The sequence below is a fragment of the Morus notabilis genome, unplaced genomic scaffold (assembly GCF_000414095.1).
Source record: "Morus notabilis unplaced genomic scaffold, ASM41409v2 Scaffold1785, whole genome shotgun sequence".
Taxonomy (NCBI): domain Eukaryota; kingdom Viridiplantae; phylum Streptophyta; class Magnoliopsida; order Rosales; family Moraceae; genus Morus; species Morus notabilis.
The window spans coordinates 68,706-92,368 of NW_010357325.1; the positions used below are offsets into that span (position 1 = coordinate 68,706).

Sequence of the window (23,663 nt, forward strand, 5' to 3'; positions counted from 1 at the left end):
TGTTTTATTGTCGTAGTTTTGAAAAAAAAACAAAATAGTATATATAGGAGATATCGTTGAAAAAAGTGCTTCTTTCAGTCTTTCTATTAGTTCGTGAGGCTGCGAAACACATTCATGGCTGCTTCAACTACCCACCGGAAATACCGACGCGCGTGAATGACTTTTGGATAAGACAATTCCATGCACTATTAATTACCGCTCTTGCCTCTTTTTTTTTTTTTTTGTCGTTTCTAATTAACTAATTTTGAGGTTTTTAGTTAACACCGAATCCACCTTTTACTGGTTAAATAATTATACGTAGTTGGCATGGGTTTATTTTGGAAATCTGACAGGCAAAAATTTTAAAAACTTCTTGGCGAAAAACTGAAAACCAATGCCTTCTCTTTTGAGTCCTAAAGACAACTAATCTTAATTATCAAAAAAAGACAACTAATGTCACTATGTCACTGAATTGGCCATAGACAAATATAGAAGAAAATCTCTTGATAACTTGGTATCTAACTATATGGACTAGGATAAGGAATCGATTCCTAGATTTTTATTTTTCCTTATACCATTAGCCATTTGGGGTTGCGTTGGTTCTTTTTTTATTTACTAGTGCTTCCGAGAAATTCCTTAGGTAATATTAACATGTTTGTATGTATGCTTTAAAAATTTTCCCATGAACTTCATGAAAAAAAAAAAAATCCCTCCGAAACACATAACAATATAAAAGAATATAATTAAATGCTAAAAAGTTTGATGAAATTAGCGAGACACGTCCACTTATTCTCTCCAATTCCAAGTATGCATATAATAAATGACTGCATGTACCATGTCATACGCATATAATAAATGACTACATGTACTATGCGGTACATCCATCAAATAAATATTGAGTGGTTGATATTCATAAACTTTATAATTATATTTCTCTTTCTTATTCTATCTTAAATGCTAAGTTATATTAGCCATAAATACTCTACTTAAATCTCTTATATTAGTTACTTGTAATTTTGAAATAATACTTTTCTTGATTTGTTTTTTAAACAAATATAGGAAACTTGGACAAAAAACATTAACAACTCATTTTTTAACCAATTTGTAACAATATTTGTTGTCTACAGTACACTCAGATGACAAAACAAAGCTGGCTCCCTATGAAGTTATCATTTATAATTGCACCGTTTTCTGTTGTTTCCATTGGAATTTTTGTGCTAAAGACTCAAAAGGTTCATGTTCGCACGGTGATCAGATATCTGATGCTTAAGTTCCATTTCTAGTTACTTGTGTGCAAAACATGGCTTTCATGAAATAAAGCAATGGAAAACAAAGGAGTCCCTGAAAGAAAAAAAAAAGATAAAAAGACAGAAAGATAGAAGACAAACACGCGTTACACAAAGTAGTCAACAAAATAAAGAAAGTCGACTACTCTTTTTGCAAAGAATTACTTTCGTCTTGGACTTTATTGTCAACAAAAACCCGCGAGTACACTAGTGACCGGGTCTCCCCAGTTGCGCCATCGGTACCAGAGGGCCGCTGTCGACCCTCGTGGCGCCGCCGGCTATTGGACCCTCTAAGCCCTCATATGGCTCTGGTGGATAATATGACACCCATTTTTGTTTTTTTTTTTTTCCCTTTTCGACAAATTTGCATGGAAAAGCCATCGACATAACAATAGAAAAGTTCGAGATAACATATTTGTGTAAAAACCACAACTCAGGTGCGAATTTGTTGTATAATACGAGGGTTATTCATTGACCCAAGAGGAGGGATTTTCCCTATCTAATGAATGTTTAAAAAAAAATAAAAAATAAAAAAGATATTCGCCTCTTTTTTCTAACGAACAAAGATATTGCTTTGATGTAATAAAATCCAACATTTTGTCTAAAACAAGAAAGTTCTAAAAACATTTAATACAAAAGTTTTTGGATAGAATAGTTATGACAATTATAACTACGTATTTAAGGTAAATTAAAATATATTAAGAGAGAGACTGCATAATTAGACAGAACTTAAAAGTAAATCAGTCACTAAAATATTAAATATTTATTAAAAAGGTATAGCGTATAAAAACGATGACGATGTGATACGATGATCTACCAAATAGTTTCTACCAAATAATCTTCTAATTAAATCCTGATAAACTAAAAACGCGTGGTGAAAACTATATAGAAGAAAAGGCAGTTGTAGTCTTTAAAAAAAAAAAAAAAAAAAAAAAAAAAAAAAAAATGGCGCGTTGTTAGTAAATTTGGAGCATTAACAAAGTTCATATACTTGACTTCTGCCTCTATCATTATAACATTTAACATATTACCATTAGACTAATGTGACATCTTTTTTATTTATTTTTATTCTCCCCGTTCCATTTTGATAGCTCAAACTCGGATCTAAAGGTCAATTGGATCTCTGTCTATGTACATGTAACTTCAAAAGAAAAGCTAGTTTTAGGATTCAACTACGGACCTAATTACTGTATTTGATTATTAGTTGTCCTTTGTCATAGAGTAACAACAATGCTACAGGCATTAGTAGTACTTAGTATTACCCACAAATAGAAAGTAGGTCCTATCATATAAAATTTATATAGAAGATCCATCTTATATTAATGATTTGGTAGTGCTCTCAAGCATTTTTCATAGAGCATTACTATTTGTCCCCGTTATATTTATGAAATACTACCTGCTACCGCGTACAAATGTCTCCCAAAGTCAAAAACAAATTATCGCCTCCATAATACCCAAGCTATATCCAAATAAAAGGGAAAACTATTCAAGACCATGGAAATCAAATACATAACACTCGGTCGAAAGGTCTCCCAAATAAAAGGTCTCGATCAAAAAGGGAAAATCTAGACTCAATCCTGAAGGTTTGGTAGAAAGACAATGGAAATCAAATACATAACACTCGGTTGAAAGATAAATTCTAGTGTCACTTTTTTTATCACACTCTATATTCACTATTTGACACGTAGACCTTACAATATTTTTTTTGTTTAAATAATAATATATCGTGTTAATAGAGTCCAAGTGTCCAACGGTGAATTCAAAAAGTGACAGAAAGAGTGACATTAACATTTCTCAGATTGAAAACATAGTTGGGCTTTGTTACACACACGTTCGCACGCACAAGTGTAAATGAAACATAATTTTACCACAACTATTAAAGGGATATTTACCTTTTTATACCTTATGTTTTAGGTTTATTTAAAAGTTATACATTCAGTTTTTTATCTAATTAAATGCATACCTTCAAATTAGATTTAATATTTAAATTTATACCTTACCATAGTCAACCCTCGATTTTAACTTTAAAAATACCTAAAGTACCCTTGAATAAAAAGATAAGAAAAGAAAAATAAAATAAAACAACTATAGACTTACGGTTTTGGCCTAAAAAGTATGCAAAATAACCATTGAAATGGCGTTTTTTGTGTTTTTATTTTTTATTTTTTGTAATATTGAAATCTAATTCAAAGGTATACATTTGATGATATAAAAAATTGAAGGTATAAATTTTAAATAAACTTAAAACACATGGTATAAAAATATAAATATCCCATTATTAAATATCTTACAAGTTGGATACAATTTTGAAATGTCAAATCACATCAAAATTAATCATATGAAAAAAAAAATATGTGGTTTTAGTGGTTATATTTTCTGTTAGTTAGTTATTAAATATAAAAATTTAATGACGATATGTACAAACATGTATGATGACTACATGTACAAACATGTATATTCACTTACTATGATGAAAAACAATACATCTTCCGCTTCTTTTGTTATAATCTATCTCATTCCAAGATTCATTTTACACTGCTTTTTAGCGACCTTTTTCCTTTTTCAAAGAGTAATGCATTTCTTTCTCTTAATTAATGTAAGAACTCTACAAGTGGATATCGAATATGTGATCCACGTGATGGATGATTTCATCAACTTGTCATAAATTTCATAGCATGGCTTACCATTCTGATTATTTTCTAGTTATGATTCTGAATTTTGTTTTTTTGTCGATCGATGCCGATAATTCCTATGTTTAGTGATTTTACATTATCGGCTCTTCATAAAATAAGACTTGTAGAATAAATTTTTTCTTGTTAGTTAAAATGTACTTTTTTCTCATAAAAAAGTACTTTTTTGAATCTCTTCTGGATTATTTATGTTGAATCTTTTTCCAAATACTTTACGGATTCCTCAATGATTTTCTTGAGTTTCTCTAGATATAAGTTTAAGCACTACATATTTTTACCAACAATGAAAAAAAAATCACATATACATGGATATAAAGAAATCTCAATAGGCGCCCTTTTATTGCCATTCAAGCCATTAATTTTCAATCAAACGGCGAAAAGATGTTGTCGGATCAGAAATTGTAAGGATCTATCATATCAATGGTTTAAAAAAAAATGCATGACATCTTTTTTTGGCTAATGTATTCACGTCAATGAGTCCCCGCATGCCATTGTTAAAGAATTTCTAAAGTAAATTCTAAACCTAATAAAAGCAGAAGCTTAGTGCATGCTACAATCAATTGCCTTCTAATTTCCAACACTAATATTGCACTCAATCCCCAACAGAACCAAATTCTAAGCATATCATAAACTCAAATATAATACAATATTAGCAACCAAAAGCGTAATTACTTCCTTGCGCATGCACAAAACTAACCTCCCACTATTCACTATTGTTTCCCATTTGAACGCCATGTTTGATCAAACATAATAACGCTTTTGGAGTACTTTTAGTTGTTGGTTTCCACTATTATTATTCCTGTAATATTACGCTTTCACACTAACTTTTTTGACATGGATATAATGAAACTTGACTTGTTAAGTGTGTTAGTTAAAGTCTTCTTTAGAAATGTCTCCCATCATTCATGGAGATCTTTTTTTTATTATTTTTTATTTTTGGACATTAATGGATCAAAGACTTTTTTTTTTCTTTTTGCTGGTTAATGGATCAAAGACTTTCTAGAACGGTTTTGGTTTTTAGTGGCGGGCAATGACCTGCGTGACCATTCCTAATATATTTCCTTCATTGAAAATTATCCTCTCTATTGCCTCCTTTTTGTTTTTGGATATTAGGGAAGCTAATATATTAGATACGGTTACTTTGTTAGTGTTTTGATTTTACTAGTGTTGATTTTTGTCTAGGATAACTAAGGATATGTTTGTTTTATGGTTTTTCATGGGTTCAAAATTTTTAATTTTGGTTCTATTGTAGTGTTTTTCTCTTAGCAAAATACATGATTATATCACTAATATAATGAGAAAATGAGACAAATACCCTTTAAAAGTACATGGATCTAGATTTTTAACCACTTACTCTTGATTAATACACTTTTAAGTCTTAACAAAATGGTATTAATCAGAATGAGAAGTAAAGATCCAAACTCATGTATTTAAAGGATAAGTTAAACAATTTTCTCTTAATTATAATTTGTACTTATATGGAGCCCATTTTTGTTAGGGCTAGCCATTTTGGTGTCTTTGGGGTTGCTATATTTTTTCTCCCTTTGTTGTCTTTTATATTTTGCACTTTTTTTATTTTAACAATATTGACTTAGGAGGCAAATGATGAAATCAATTAGTGGCTATCAGTCTAATTGTGATGTGCTAAGTATTTTTTATATCAATTAATCCTTCTCTCAGTTTATGTGGTACCCTGGTACCCATCAATAATGCTACTCAGTTTATGCGGTGCCTATTAATAATATTACTTACAAGTAATATTACCAAGCCATGTTAATTCTCCTCTTCCTCTCTTCTTTTTATTTTATTTTTTTTTAGTTACCGTTATTGGACACTTTCTTAGTACCCACTTGATTGGTTTGGTCCAACTGCATGCACACTATCATAATCAAATGATTGTGCATGGAGAAAGTAGCTAAATATAAAAAGGTAAATTTTGGTTTGGAATTGTTGTTATCGGAATCTATGACCGTTATATTATAAAATATAATAATAACAAAATCAGACATTGTATTTTATCGATTCGATTTTAAAATTTAAATTTTATTATATTAAAAAAATTTTATAAATAATCATATTTAATTTTTTTATTATAATAAAAAATTATCACATAAAATTATATATTAACTCAAATTAAAAATTTAAATCAACCAACTAAAAGACCGAACTTTTACAAAGTAGTTGATAGTGCTGTTAATACCAACATGAAATTTCCACGCCGCACCCAAATTATTATGAAGAAAAAGAAAATATAAACTGCAGCTTTATTATCATATTCATATGTCATTCTTACGTCGTTATTGGTCTCTGCATTGACGAATTTGTTCCGGTCAATGTGCCCAATTCATGAAAGCACCAACTATCTGTGTAGTACACCCTTGGTCTCAGGCTCCATTAGAGGCATCACGAGTAAACTTTATTTATTTTTTCTTTAGATTATTAACATTATTAGTCATTAAACTATGAGTCACATTTTTAAATGTATTTTGATAGATTATTTTGTGGGGTTTTTTTTTTTGTTAATACTACCGGTAATTCTATATTTTTAACTGTCAGATCTATATAAAAAATTATCTATTTTATATATTTTTTTAAACTGATGTAATTTTAATTAGATTTAATGGTTAAAAATTAATCCTACTGATAGAGAGGCAATGTCTATTTTTGATTTTATTCGGTGCTAATTTTAATCTTTTATGCTAAAAGATGATAAAGGATTTCTGAAATTCAACAGAGATTAATCATATCTCTATCAACTAATAACTTTAAATTTTATAGGAATTGTCACATTGAGTAATAAAAATGTTCCAATATTTTCAAGGGTTTTAGCAGTAGTGAAGTAGAACATTTGGCGTTAATGTATTTTCATGTGATGGGGACTCGCTTACCTCTGTTAAAATAAGTTCATTGTCAAATCATGAGCCACTGCCAAAAACAAAGATCAAAGACTTGCTTTGTTTGGTATTAGGGTTTAAATTAGGCTGATTTTAGTTTTAATTTTAAAATCAAAACCATAATTCATAATTTTAGGTCCAAATTATAGTTCTAAAATCATACCAGAATTATAGATTTGAACCACCTAAAACTAAGGGAGGGGTGGTTTTAGAATAATGATGATTCTGATTTAAAATATCACATCAAAGTTCAAAACTTGAATCAAAATCAACACTGATTTTATTGAGTCAAACCAGAACCATTTTTTACTCTTTGTAAACAAACACTATTTAAACTAGAACTATGATTTCAATTCTAAAATCCTCATACCAAACATCTTCAGCTAAAAAATAATAATAATAAAATTCAACATATCAAAGTGACATAATGTTCATAGTGCAGGACAAAGTACTAACAGCCTTTTTTTTATTAGATTGTTTTCGTCAAAGACCAGTAGATATTAACCCCCCTTTTTTTTCTCAAAGCCTAAAGATATTAACTTAAAAAGTCCGTTTACAACATATATTAAAACTATGATTTTTAATTATGACGTTTGAAATTTAAAATTTTTGTGAGAGATAAATAATGTAACAAAATTAATAATTTAAGTTTGAGTATATAAAATAAACGGATTCTTGCTCACTTTAAACCCAATATTTACTTTTACATGTCTAATTAGTACTATACTAACGTTTTCAAAGTAATGTTTTGATCATGTTAATAAATTGTTTATTTTCAAACAAAATTTAGCATGACGGTGTCACGATTGAGTTTTAAGAGAAAGAAAATATTAAAAATAAACATTCAAATCCAAAGCACAAATCTAAAAGAAAAAAAAAAGACATGGATTAAATAAATAAAAAAAGGTCACACTGCCATATCTTCTTTTTTCTTTTTTATTTCTCTTTCCTAATCAAGTTGATCCCTATGTTTCATTCTTGTACTACATTACGTTTATAAAGAGACAACTTATTAACACATATATTAAAATTGTATATTTCAGAAATGTCAAAATAGCTATTGGCTAGACTTCTAAAAGTGAGTTAATATTAAAATAGAATAAAATCAAAATGAGACAAGTGCATATCTTTAAATTGGAGTGAAAATAGCTCAGTCATCAACGGAGACAGGGGGCAGGGAGGGTCGTGGCCCCTTAGCTTTTTTATCTTTTGTTTTTTAATATAAAGGTTTTAATCTTAATATAATTAGACGTGTATAAATTAGACTTGATCCTTTTTAAATTAATAGTTTTTTACATTTTTTTGGACAACCATGTGTTACATATATAAACAAAAATTGTTATATATACATGTTAGTATAATCTTAATAAAAAAAATTTTAACCCTCCTACCAATAAATTCCGGTTCCGTCACTGAGCTCAGTCCTATTCCTTTTTCTTCATTATGAATAATGCTATATGGTACTGAAATGTTGAGCACCACCTACTTATAAGTGGATCCATGACATAAAGTCCATTTTTTAGAATTGGTGATGATTAGCACTCGTAGTACCCGTACATTTTTATTTTGTTATATGAGACCAAGAAACTCTGTGGCTTGTATTAGTGCTTTTAGAAGTCGAGACGCTATGAGATATGTCGTATTATCGACAGAGTCGGATGGGTTAGGTGCACCATAGGAATGATTGATCTCTACGCAAATTGGCTCGTGCAGAAGATATATAATTAATAGAGATCATATCAATAAAAGAGCACATATTATTTATTAATGAGGTATATACACCACACTTTCCTATATAATTAAACAAACTAAAATTTAAGAAAAAAATCAGAAATACCACTCAAGATGATAAAACATATTTTATGTCACTTCATTTAAAATTAAACAATTGTCATTTAATTAATAAAAAGAAAATAAAAACTTACAATAACACTTAAAATGACATAAATAATGAGTCTCCACAAATTAGGGCAAACCATGTATTTTTCTCTTAAAATTTTATCTGTAGATGAAATAGAAGTACATCTCATAACCTGGCTAGTTGAAAACTCCTTGTTGCCGCAAAAACAAAATGGACGATCATGGGTAGCCCATGTCAAACACCTTCAAAGAGTAACGAAGTATTCCCTTACACAAACTGTGGACGGGCTAGGCTAGAAGTTTAAATATGGGCCGGATTAGAACAACAGGCCCGGCCTCACTATTTTGATGAAAGTAGGAAGATTTAAATATATATGTATATATATATATATATATATTACAGGACGGGTTGGTCTGTAAATCGAAAAAAATATTATATTTTTTGATATCTTAAAATAGGTGTTGTACACCTTGATAGATGGAAGGTTAATGCAGTCCGATGAGCGACCATCACTTTATTCTGTCACGGTTGATTTGGGACTAGCTACATGATACTTTTCATGACGCACACGCTATGACAGTACATCGTCAAGACCTATGGATATTTTTGAAGTATTATATACGTATAGTACTTTAAGTATATAATTACTTATCGATGAAAGTTATTTCACTAAATGTTATTAATTGATGAAAATGTTTTGTTAGAATAAGATGTAATTACTAAACGTTATGCTTACTAGATGTTTCTCATATTGCAACTAAGTATGAGAATGGAGGAGCTCGGTGCGGATGATTTGAACTTCGCTGATTTGAGTTTAGAATTTGAGTTGAGATGTGACTTTACGTGAGAGCTCTTTACTGTAGCAAAAAAGTTAGATGTGATTGTTTATGAGAGATTTTTACTGTAGAAAAACTCAAATTCTAAACTCGAATCAGCGAAGTGAACGGGGCCTAAGTTTATAGTTTATGTTATGAATTTCCGCAAGTTAAAGACATATTGTTAACTATGTTAACTTAATTAAGGTTTTTGGTAATATTGCAACCATATTTTTATTTTTAGATGAAGCTATTTTGATTAATTGTTTGAAAAAATTCAAGTTCCTTATTTTATTATTTTATTATTTAAATTCTGCAAAGTTTTATTTTATTATAAATAATGAATATTAGGAGATGATAACTGTGACATTCCTTGAGTGAGCGTTAAGTTAACTATCTTTAGAGTACTTTTCATTTACAATATACCAGACCCAAATAAAAGAAAAAAATATATTAGATTTACGTATCTCTAAGTACATGTGTAGCAAATAGGATTATGACAAAATCCTATGCCAAATCAATTTCTCAAAAAAAATAATAATAAATAAAAACAATTCCATTTAAAATAAATAGCTATTAGAAATTAAAAAAAAAATGAAGCAACATGATTTTAAGAATTCTTCATTAACTACATTTTTAAGAACCATTAACTATATTTTTAAGAATTTTAGTCAAATACTAGCAAAAACTGCACGTGCAAGGCACATGCATTTATGTTGTTTCAATTTTTTTAATTTATTTTAGTTACAGTATAATTAAATATAGGAGATTAATTAGATAATAAATGCGTAATAGAAAGAGTTAAAAATAAATTATAGATAACTTTGTTTCTTAGTTAATTTCATCATAAGATAAATAATTAATCAATAGATCAACACAGTTATACAAAACATGAAATTAAAATTAATAAAAGAGAAATAGTTTAGAATTTTTTGTATTTATTATGTGATATATTATATTTTTTTGGTAATCATGTGATATATTATGCTTAAAATTATATATTACAACATATCGTAGATAATATATATAATTTTAAGAATACGGGAAAGGTAAATGAGGAATAGGATTGAGAAATTCTAAACTCGTCCATGCTTTGCAACTTGCGACGGGTTAAAGTTTTAATCCGTGTATAACCCGCATGCACTTAAACATGATTTTTCTGCCCTGTTTAAGGCGGGTCCCAGCAAGTAAATGGGTTAACGGGTAAAATTTATCATCTTAAAATTATATACGTTAGCCACGCGTGGATACAAACTACAGAGATGATGAAAAGCGACAAACGTAGCAGAGTAAAATATAAAAAATAAAGACAAAAAAAATCCATCATGACCTGCATGTTTTGAGATTTAGTAATATATATACGTTGGTCATAGATACAAAGACGATAAAAAGCGACAAACATAGCCGAATAAAATATAAAAAAATAAAAAAAAAGAGAAAAAAAGAAGGAAAAAAAAAAAGTTCCGCTATGACCTGTCTACTCTGAGATTTAGTAATATATAAAAATACGTTAAAATCGTCAAATTAATAAAATTCCATGGAAAAGTACACACCATAGAATTTTCCTATATATAACACAATACGTCAGATATATATCAAGATACAAATTCATAGAATTCTTTTTAAGACTAAACAACAAGATTAATGCTTCTTCAATCAGAGAGCTCTCTTCTTGAAGTAGAACAAATTCATCACATATCTCTGCACATTTCGTTATCGCTAAAATAATAATATTTATTGATAATTATTTGAGTCCCAATCCCTTTAGGAAAGAGCCACTTTTGGTTATTTCACGGACTGGCTTTTCTGTGAACCTGATGAAGCTGTATGCCCATGCACCACAAGTGCACCCAATCACTGGTGCCGTAAGGTAAATCCATATTCCGGTATACTTGTTCCACACTATTGCCGAACCTAAGCTTCTAGCTGGATTCATCGATGAACCAGAAATTGGCCTGCATACACAAATTTAAATTTCAAAAATCTTCCAAATTAATTCTTATTGTTATGATCATGAGTGGGATGAAGAAATTATTTTAGAAACTTCGAGTCGGAAGGGTTTTGACTCTTTAAAAAAAAAAAAGTTTTGAATTTTGTACCAGAGAGTTCAAAAGATTTTATACTATAAACGTCACCATAATTTTTCCTCTTCTTAGTTAATTCTCTTTTTTGTTTTAAAGCCTTTTAAAACTAAAACTATAGTCCTAAGAATTAAAATATATATAAAATGGCGGCATACGAAAAGTGCATCATAAAATGTTGGTATTTTATTTTTATTTTTATTTTTTTGTCTTTTTTTTCCTGTCGATTTGCGCCCTAAACAGTTTTATCTACGTAAATATATATTAATAAGTTAATACCCTGCAAACAACACGTTGAGAAGAATGGTCGATCCAACCGCAAGCCCAGCAAGTTCTCCGATCTGCACAAAAATAGGAGGGAAAAAAAATAATTTGCATGTGAGATTCCATGTCACATTGTCAAAACGTAGATAAGGTTTTAAGATTAAAAATCCAGTCACTATATCTCACGTTACAATACAAAATTTGTTGCACAAACTTTTTGGAAGATATATTCATAAACAAAGTTAATAATTGATAGACTATCAAAATATTATATATATATATATATATATATGAGGGTCAAGCATTCTAAATTTATCATTATTTGCACGTTACATCTCAAACTATAATTTTGGTATCTAGGACCATAAACTTACAATCTTAACAATGAAGTCCAAAGAATAGCGGAAACCAAATAATGGATGACAGCCAGGGTATAGAATGTCAAAATAAAAAATGATTGGGGTTCAAGTTGCCAAACATTGAGGGACCATTTATTTCGTATATTCAAACTCAAATCATTAATTCTGTTACAGTGTTTTTTTCTTATAAAAAATTAAAATTTTAAACGTCAGAATCAAAAATCATGATTTAAGTATACTTTTTAAATGAGTCCCAAAAGTTCGAGATGTACTAATTATGCAATAAACTCCATATTATAAAATAAATAAAGCATATTATTAAATACCGCTCTATTATCAGTGGCAACACCGCAGACAACAAACATGAGGAAAAACGCAATGATGAATTCAACCACAAAAGCTTGCAAATCGGAGCCAGACGGAACTGTTCCCACAAAATGGTCATGTTTGCCGTTAAACAACAGCCGAAGTGTACCGTTTGCAAGCGTTGCTCCTGCTATTTGAACTGCTATGTAAGCTGGTACCTATAAATTGTACACGTATATATATGTTACAACTCATCTAGAAGTGACAGGTAATATTTTGGGTCAAAAGAAAGAATAATAACAAAGGGAAAAAGAACGGGAAAAAAAAAAAGAGTGAGGCTATTTTTTTTTTTTTTTTTTTACTAACAAATACATCTATGGGAGGTACACTTTTAGAACACTAGAATGTGAAGATTGTTTATGTTTGTCTTATTTACGTGCACATAAATGAACTAATATTATCACATGGCTACATATATATGATATATGTATATATACACACACATATATATTGTACACAATTTTATTAAATCGTGGATGAAGCAAAGGTATCCTTAACATTGTAGGGTCCGTTCACTTTGCTGATTCGAGTTTGTAATTCGAGTTGAGATGTAATTTTGTGTGAGAGCTTTTTACTGTAGTAAAAAAGTTAGATGTGACTGTTTTTTAGAGCTTTTTTCTGTAGCAAAACTCGAATTCTAAACTCGAATCCGCGAAATGAACGGGGCCGTAGTATATACAAATATTGCGCCAATTAAATGAGTTCATAAGCTTTGAATTTACGCCGTGACGACCCTCAAGTAGTAGAATTTAATGAGATCACCAGTCTTATAAATTTTTAAGAGTGCTATAAATGTGTGAATTATGATTTACTTTTTTCTTAACAGCACATAAAAACTTCATACAGTTTGATCATCTGTTTTATGAGCTGTAACTATTTGAGCCTGAGCAAAATGTTTGTAGATGTCACTTCAGGGTCAATTTACCTGTTTCCATGGAAATCTCTTGATGGTGGCGAAAGCAATGGTAACGGCAGGATCGAGATGGGCACCGGAGATGTGTCCGACGGAGTAAATCATGACCATCAACGCCAATCCCCAAACTACGGCAATCCCTGGGAATGTTATCACCTTATCCTTGTCTATGTTAACAAGGATTGAGGTGCAACCAGCAAATATGAAGAAGTAGGTGGCCAGTAGCTCCGCAACCAACTATACTCAAAAAAAAAAAAAAAAAAAAAAAAAAAATAAAAAATCACTTGATATGTGTAGTTGCGCTGGAGATTTGATATAATGGTAGCGCATATTTCTAAATGTAAGAAGGTTGTATTAATATATAACCAAATCCCATAAACACCTAACGTTGAAAATTATGGACATCTTTTTTTATTCAAGAAAATTTCCCCAAGTACTTATAAGAACGAGAAAAGCAAATACACACACATGTTTGCTGCAAATTGATAGATAAAGATGCAGGAAATGTACACGCCAAAATTTGTAAGGGCTCTATGTGTTGAAGTATAACTAATCTTATAAATAAAAAAGAAACGGAAAACAAAAGGTCATTGCCGAGTGTGTGTGTGTGTGTATTATATATATATATATACATACATATATATATATATATATGCATGTATACCTTTTGCAGGAGAGGTACCACAGGGGTAGAAACAACTGTTTCTTTGTTGGCTGGAGTGTCACCACCGATTACATGCAAAATGTGGTCTTCACTAGTCATTGAAATATCGCCCATTATTTGTTTTTATGACACAAAAACAAGTTCAGAGATGGAAGATATGAAAATAAAAAAGGGTGATCAGGAAGAAAAGAAATATATATTATATATATTCTCTTGGCTAGCTTTGTCTTCCAAACCTTGTAGTTAGAGAGCACAAATGAAAACGGAAGCGCGAGCTCCATTTTATAGCTGCTAGCATATACCCAAATGTTCAAAGGAAAGAGAGAGAGAATGGGGGAAAACGTTGACTAAATATGATGAGTATCTTCTTTTGATTTCTTTGTCCAACGAATTACTTTTCAGAAAAGAGAATGAGAAGAAAAAGAAGTAACCAAAATACTATAAAAAAAACTGAAGCAATCATATTTCATAAAACAATAATTGATCAAACATCACGTTTCCATGAAACAACTCTTTATTCGATTTTTTACTCCTTTTTTTCTTGATCATGAGAAGTGCGCCATTCAATTGGTGGATTCGTCCCCCTCTATCCCCGTAATCTTATTCTTAATTTTTATGTCTCTCTAATAATTACTATGTCATGTTAAAATGTTATATAAGTTATAATATCATATCGCATCAATTAAATTATTATGTCAGTTGAAATAGTTATAATATCATGTCGCATCAATTAAATTATTATGTTAGTTAAAATATTTTTATTAATGTGACATGATATTATTGGAAGAATAAGAACTAATAAATATGTGATGAACCGAATTGAGCCAAATACTCAATTGGGTCATGATCTACTGTAAAATTATATGGAAATTCTAAGCCTGTTTGGTTTAAGTTGGGGAACAAAAAAAAAAGTTAATTCAGTCAACTTTTTTATTTGGAAAAGTTGTCAAACTGTGTTCATTGTTTAAACTGAGTTGAACTGAACTAGATTAGTGAAATAAACAAAATATTGTTTCAATTAACTAAAATGGCTGATCTAAATACTACGTTTAATTTTTCAAAGGTAAACTGATCTATATGGGTTTTTGAACTTTGATGCATGGGACATGACACGCAAAGTACTTCAAGCAGTTTTTCATAAACTCTTCTTTAGCAAAGAAAAATTGGAACTCTTATGTTTTACATACCTAAACCTTTCTGTGAATATTAGTTAGCGGATAACCAGCTGTAAGTTAATTAGCCTTAGTTTTCTTTATTTTTTTTTTCTTTTGAAGTTGTTAACTTTATATATTCAAGCAAAAGAAAAAAAAAAGTTAGGCCTTTTTTTTTTTGCTGAAAAGAAAAGGATCACATATATGCTTAGTAATTACATATATTATTTGCTTTCCGTATTTTTTTTTCCTATGATCATTTATTAATCTTACTGTTTTTCTTTTTTTCTTTATTTTTTTAGAGAAAAGCTGGGCTTGATATGTGGAGATGATGTCGGCCGCCAGGTACGTGATTCTTTTTAGGAAAGAAGTTCGTTTTGAACACAAATCAAATATTTATTTGGGTGAGAGTGAATTTATTTAAGACTCAATGTCAAATATATATATATATATTAGCAAAACTTCAATTTATTAAAATAAAAAAATAATTGTCATTAGAGTCCTGTCTTTGTATCCGATCCTTTAAGTTACCAGATATTCGTATGCATAATTAGATGACTCGTTTGGCAATCATGTCGGTTTCCCTTGGTGAGAACTCATGATCATTGAAGAGCTTTTTTTTTTTTTTAATGATAATAAGACAGTTCAATAATAATAACATTAAGCCACTCTATGCTTCTCCCAGATATTGTGCAAAGAATATAATAACTAGGATACGTGAAGATTATTTTGTAATTACCAAAAGCCCTTTAACAAAATTTGCGCAAATCCCACATGACAAATTTATTTTAATTATACTGGGATCCACTTCTTAAAGCAAATGAAAGAATTTATATATTTATACGCTAACTTATTTGCTACAATTTATACTTGATTCAAACTTTAAAGACTTGATGAGTTCCTTTTTTATATATATTTATATATATATTAAGGAAAAAATATGAAAGAATTGGTTACTTTCTCAAACAAAAAAGAACTCCAAAGTTGAAAAACGGTACCCTAATGGCCTAATATTCATGACAACAATCTTTAAATAAATAATCCTATACTTGTGTACCATTTATTTGTTTAGAATAGTACATAATTAGGAGGTGCACACTTCTTAGGTAGCCTTTTCTTATTATTTATAGACACATTGATTTTTTTTTTTTTTTAAAAATAAAGTACGCCTTGCTAGCAAATTGTGCTTAATCCATTACTGGCTAGAAAATCTGAAGATCAAGATCAAAGAGGAGTTATTTGGTTTCCAGAGATATAATTAACCGTCATTGCTCTCTTGAGTCTTATGTCTACCTAGTCACATGATGTAACTTAAATATGACATATAGTAGCAGCGCTAAGAAATTTTTTTAATTGTGATATTTCAACTGATTTGATTATCTTGTGAAAAAGATTAGAAATTTTAGTTTCTGAAAAAATCTTTTCAATATACCGATGAACATGCAAAAAAATTACGCGTATGATTTTCTTAGAACTATATAATATTAACGAAATATAAATTTATTTTTGACAGCGTATAAGTTATAAATTGTTTAAATTGCACGCAAGACGCGCTTTACGCGATTAATATATAATAATGCATGCGCAAGCATGATTTGCATGTATACGATTTTATTATATTTTTAGTGAACTGTTTTCTTTTTTTTTTAAATAAAGTTTTGGTGCATAAATACCTATTATTCTAATAGTAATTAAACTCCTTGATCTCTCTTTGTGTGTACGTGTCGAATTCAGTGCATCGGTACAGTTGGATAAGATATTCAATGCCTTCAACAATAATACTAAGAAGGTTCGACTGACAATAATATAGTATGGTTTGAAGATATGATAAGCCAAATATCTTGTTCCAGCGTTTCAAAATATGAAAAGTAGAATTCTCTTGCTCCAGTGAGGCTTGTTCCTGTTGTTCCTCCTTGTTTAATTAAGTAATGTCAATGCTAAACACAATCACGGAATACAATAATTTGTTCCATTCTAACCTTTCTCATATCATAATTTATTTATTTTTCCCTAACTGATTCTTAAAATCTCAGGATGGTCAAATAGAAAGAGATATGTTGATCAGGAAAGTTGGGTTTGGTTGTTAACTAAGGTTGGGGATGGGAATCTTACCCACGGGTACCCATGCCTGCGGGTGCCCGCTCTTAATAGGGCAGATATGAAGAATACTACATAGGGATGGGGTAAGTATGAGAATTAGAATTAATCCTCGAATGGTGATGGGGCAGGGCTGGGGGAAGCTCCTCGTTTGCGGCCCCAACTCGATTATATGTACTTTTATTTTATATATATTATATTTTTAAAAATCTTATAATTTATGTATAATAATTAATAATTATAAAGAAAAGAGAACAATCAAAAAGAAAAAAGGAAACTATCCTTTTAATTATAATATTTTTTTATGGCATTAATGAGTTTGTTGCTAAATTTTATAATTAATTTAATGAAGTTTGCTTTGAGTTTTATAATGTTAGGAGGACTTTTTAATTTTTTACTTTAGAGAATTTTAAAATTTTTCTTTCTTAATAGGCAAATGGGTAGGGTATGGAAATAATTTCCCTAATGGGGTAAGATACAGGAGTGGGAGGAGCATACCCGTCCCGTCCCACTTGATTCCCATCCCTAAATAAGGTTCTAATTTATTTATCTGATTAAGTGAACCCTCAGCTCCAATATGTACATATACATGTATATGTCTGTATATCACTACTATAATTTCGCCCATTTGTGATGAAAATATTGTCGTCGCAAATAAGTAAATATTTGTGACGACATAACGTTGCATATACATTGCGTATAACAAGAAAATATTATCATCGCTAAAAACTCAAATTTCGTCACAAATATGTAGTTGGCGGCAAATGTTGTATGGCACCAACGTTTGCTGCCAAACTAACATTATTTGCGACAACTTGTCATCACAAATAATCACATTGTCGTCACAAATGGGCGGTTCACAAATAATCACATTGTCATCGCAAAATAACATTAGAAATATATCATTTATTTATTGTCCCCGGAGTAAAAAGGGGTCATTTTGGCGGTTCACAAAATTTATTTGCGACGACATTAATAGGTGTCGTCGCAAAAAATGATTTTGAATTCCCCGTTAAAAGAAATGAGGGCTCCAATATGTACATATACATGTATATGTCTGTATATCACTACTATAATTTCGCCCATTTGTGATGAAAATATTGTCGTCACAAATAAGTAAATATTTGTGACGACATAACGTCGCATATACATTGCATATAACAGGAAAATATTATCATCGCTAAAAACTCAAATTTCGTCACAAATATGTAGTTGGCGGCAAATGTTGTATGGCACCAACGTTTGCTGCCAAAATAACATTATTTGCGACAACTTGTCATCACAAATAATCACATTGTCGTCACAAATGGGCGGTTCACAAATAATCACATTGTCGTCGCTCGTCGCAAAATAACATTAGAAATATATCATTTATTTATTGTCCCCGGAGTAAAAAGGGGTCATTTTGGCGGTTCACAAAATTTATTTGCGACGACATTAATAGGTGTCGTCGCAAAAAATGATTTTGAATTCCCCGTTAAAAGAAATGAGGGGCGGGGAAATTGGTAGTTTCCCAAAAATTAATATATGTCATCGCAAATTATAATTCTAAAACCTTCCTTTTAAATATTAAATAATTAAGATATAGTTGTGACGACAAGTGTCGTCGTAAATAATGCACAAGTCGTCACAAATAGTACACATATCGTCACAAATATTCTTTTTTATTGTTGTAAAAAGCTCTGTCTATATGCTCATGACCAGAGCCTCATCTTCCATTTTTTCCAATCTCTTTATCTCTCTCTCGGCCTCTCTCTAGTTTTCTGACCCCAAACTCCCAAAACATCCCTCTATTCTCTTCTAAATCCTCACTAAATCAACATTTATCATAAGTTTTAATCATTTTAAATGTTTTTTCATCAAAAGAAGTATAAAAAATACTCCCTCTCCTCGCCGCCCTCCTCCTCCTCCGCCGCCACCCAACCTTCGCCCTTTTTAGCCCCCGTTTTAGTGGGTTTAAACTTTGAAAGTTTTTACATATTTATTGTATTTTTTAGTTTAAAATATTTAGATTTTTTGTTATTAGAATTTTACATTATACATTTTGAATTTTGATTTATAGATTTTAGAATTAGTATATAATTTGAAGTTTATATTATAGATATTAAATTTTGGATTAAAATTTTGAGATTATTGAAATTTGTAAAAAGCTCTGTCTATATGCTCATGACCAGAGCCTCATCTTCCATTTTTTCCAATCTCTTTATCTCTCTCTCGGCCTCTCTCTAGTTTTCTGACCCCAAACTCCCAAAACCTCCCTCTATTCTCTTCTAAATCCCCACTAAATCAACATTTATCATAAGTTTTAATCATTTTAAATGTTTTTTCATCAAAAGAAGTATAAAAAATACTCCCTCTCCTCGCCGCCCTCCTCCTCCTCCGCCGCCACCCAACCTTCGCCCTTTTTAGCCCCCGTTTTAGTGGGTTTAAACTTTGAAAGTTTTTACATATTTATTGTATTTTTTAGTTTAAAATATTTAGATTTTTTGTTATTAGAATTTTACATTATACATTTTGAATTTTGATTTATAGATTTTAGAATTAGTATATAATTTGAAGTTTATATTATAGATATTAAATTTTGGATTAAAATTTTGAGATTATTGAAATTTGGTATAAATTGTGTGTGAATTTTTTAGGATGTTATTTTATGAGATATGCTTGTAATTTGATTTAGGTTATGATTAAAAATTTTGATGACTTGTCTGGGTGCATTGTAAGTCAGGTATTATATGCTATAACACATGAACGGTATTTTTTATTCGGCGAACTCTATATAATCAAATTTCATTATTTCTATTTTTTTATAGTTTCCGAGACGACACATCTACGTTGACCTAATCGAGGGGTAGCTGTAGGCCTGAGCTAAACGAAGAAGACGAGGATGACGATGTTGTTAGTTTAGAAGATTAAAATATATGTTTTTATTTTTTTATTATTAACACTTTGTAGTATTTATTGATTAATTTACTTTTAAGACTGATCTTATTATTGTGTTGACTATTTTATATCAATTTTATTATTAAGTTTTCTCCAAATTTATATCTTTATTAATTAATATTATTAGGAAAGTATGAAAAAAGAAGAAAAAACTATTTGCGACGACACTATGTCGTCACAAATATGGTATGACACGTCATCGCTAATGACATATTCGACGGAACATTCATGACGAATTATTCACGATGATTACTGTCGCTAATATATTAGCGACAACATTTTAAATCTATGCCGTCGCAAATATATTATTTGTGTCTAATTATTTGCGGCGACTTATTTACGACGACATATGTTATCGTGGCAAATAAGTTTTTTTTTGTATATGTATATGATGGGTGAGTGTGATATATATATAACAAAATTATAGGGCCATGAACTTGCATGATTTGTAAGGTAAACGTGAGTTTTTTTTTTTTTTTAAATTGAGAATGTGATGATTTTGTTGTCTGTCTTGATAGTGCTTTCCTTTGCTTTTTTTCCGATTTATCTACAGATGATTGATGCATATAACTTCTTGTCTGTATTAATTAACACTAAATTTTCCCTTTAAAAATTTTGATAAAAAAGAAGATATCATGACCTCAATCTGACCAATATTTAAATTACACATATACTTATAGGGGTGTGGTTTTAATATTCTGTCTTGTACAGCGATGTTAAACAATGACAACCAACGAGAATAATCATAAGTAACTCAGAGATACTCCCATATTAAATATATTAGGGCCTGTTATATACTTAAATTTAAATTATTGATTCAGCTACAGTATTTTTTTTAATAAAAAATTTAAATTTTAAACGTTAAAATAAAAATCATAATTTAAGTATTATTTTAAACAAGCTCTTAGAATTCGTTTAGTAAAAGAGTTCAAATCATAATGAGTTTGAACCACATGAATTTTGAACGTGGAGTTCGAATCTAAGTTCAAACCTTGAGAACCCAATACCAAAGGGGATGTGGGTTTAAAAATTCTTTTATATTGAGAGTTTAAATGTCACATCAAGATATTCAAACTCTTTTTTACTTTTTGCAAATGAATAAGGGTTTGAACCTGAACCTAAGTTCAAACCTCTTAAACCTTCCAACCAAACGATGCATTATATTTTTCTTTACCCTAAAAATTATGAGTACTGAGATTGAACTCACAATTTAATTGCTTACTTTTTTTTAACATTTTTTTATACGTCAACATACTAATAGGTCATGTTTTCTATCCGTCGAATCTGTATAAAATTAAGTAAAAGTCAAAAAAATACGTATATTTAACAGTTAGAAAAATCTGACTTACTGACACGCCAAACGTACCAGAGAATCTCTCTGTTTTTTTTTTTCATTGAACGAGGTTCGGATCTAATGATAGCAAAAGCGAAACCATGATTCGCGCTACCCTCCCCATTGTAGATAAATTTACAGTACAAGTATCCAACACACGCACATGCACAATCTTCTAAAATAAACTTCCCAGTTCAAGTGTTCAAACACCGTGTGAAGTTGATAAAATAGCCAAAACCAAAAAACGATATAAACATGGTATTCCACAACTTAACTAGTCTCCTCGGGTCCCTTATTCATCGATATTCATGGAATCTTGAACTTTCATAACCATTTTTTCTTGTTGATCTCCTCATCTTCATACCAAATTACAATAATATTTTCACCCATTCAGTTTTCGTATTGAATAAATTATGCCTTTCTTTGTTTTAACAACTCAAACTGTTGTTTAGGATTTAAACTTTAGTTTAAGATTTAAACTGGCGTTTAAAAGAAAAAAAATTTAAGGACAATTCAAACCACTAACAATGATTTAAGGACAACTCAAATTGTTGATTTTAAAATTCACCGCTCCCTCTAAATTATATCAATCCAAATTTTGACAACAATCCAATAGTTTCAGATTCTACTTTTTCTCCCTCCTCAATTTTAATTGTAAAAATATCATAACTTCTTCATTTTAATTCCGATTGAGATGTTTTTTTTAATGTGTTCATAATAAAGAGAGGAACAAATCCCCACCAATATTGCATATTTTTTAATGTCATTTATAAGGAGGTTTTATATGATTTGTTACAAAACTCTAATGACAGTTTTCAGCACTTTATCCAAACACAATTCAGATTTTATTCACAATTCAAATTACAATTTATTTGCATATTCAAACAACAATTCGGATCACAATTTGAATCACCATTGTTCAGATTCTATAATTCTAACAAAAGAGATTCAAATCTCCATAGCTTAAGTTGCTAAACCAAACAAGCCATATATATATCCACTTAGATATCATTATATGAGTTTTTTCCACACTAATATTTAGTACTCGTGGCTTTCTACTAAGGTTTCTCATTTTAGGGTCTGTTTGGATGGTAAATTCAAACTATGATTCTTAATTTTGACATTTAAAATTTAAACTTTCTATGAGATAAAAATACTGAAGTAGAATCAATAATTTGAATTTGAATATATAAAGCAAATGTTCCCTTAATTTACCTTAGTTTATTCCTTTGTAGATCTATAGCTTTTAAGTAATAGATTTGAAAGATTTAAAACGGACTAAGATCGACATAGACAACATATTTGGTATTGTATCAATTAGAAGAACCTATACTAGAACGAATGGAACTTTAAAAGAGCCTGAGATTTATTATTATGGAGCTTGAGGGAGGACACACCGAGAACATCACGAGATATGTGCATGTAGGAGCTTCTCGCTTCCGATTGATGTCCCTCTACAACTACCAAGATCTCACACTTCTAGATCTCCTTAAATTTCATATACTCAAACTCAAATTATTGATTTTATTACAGTATTTTTCTCTCAAAAAAAATTAAAATTTTAAATGACAAAATAATGAATCATAATTTGAGTATACCTTTCAAACGTACATGCCTTTATTCTCTGAGGCGGGTTCTCATTGCCCTGTTGAGTTTCACCCAATCCCGTCCCTTTTAGTAAATGGGGCGGAACAATGTGGTGCGGGCCAAAAAAACAAAACCCTTAGGGTACGTTTGGAATTAGTTTCAAAACGTTTTTGTTTTTTGTATGAAAATGAAAACGAAAACGTTTTTATTTTCATTTTGGAATCATTTTTAAAAATGCGTTTAGTAGTTTTATTCCAATATTGTTTTCAGTTTAAAAAAAAAAAAACTGAAATGGCGTTTGGTTGTTTAATTTTTAAAAACATGTAATAATATTTAAATTAATAATATATTAAATAAATAATAATATTAAATATATTAAATTA

The 23,663-nt window shown here is 29.9% G+C and overlaps 1 protein-coding gene across 1 annotated transcript; it reads right to left on the bottom strand.

Moving 5' to 3' along the window:
* Positions 1-11,269: 11,269 nt before the first annotated feature.
* LOC21388092 (aquaporin NIP1-1) lies at positions 11,270-14,286 on the bottom strand. The gene is made up of 5 exons (XM_010089702.1): positions 14,173-14,286; positions 13,521-13,745; positions 12,556-12,753; positions 11,886-11,947; positions 11,270-11,480 (listed from the first exon to the last, which is right to left on the bottom strand). The coding sequence occupies exons 1-5, from the start codon at positions 14,284-14,286 to the stop codon at positions 11,270-11,272; spliced, it is 810 nt and encodes a 269-aa protein (XP_010088004.1).
* Positions 14,287-23,663: the final 9,377 nt, after the last annotated feature.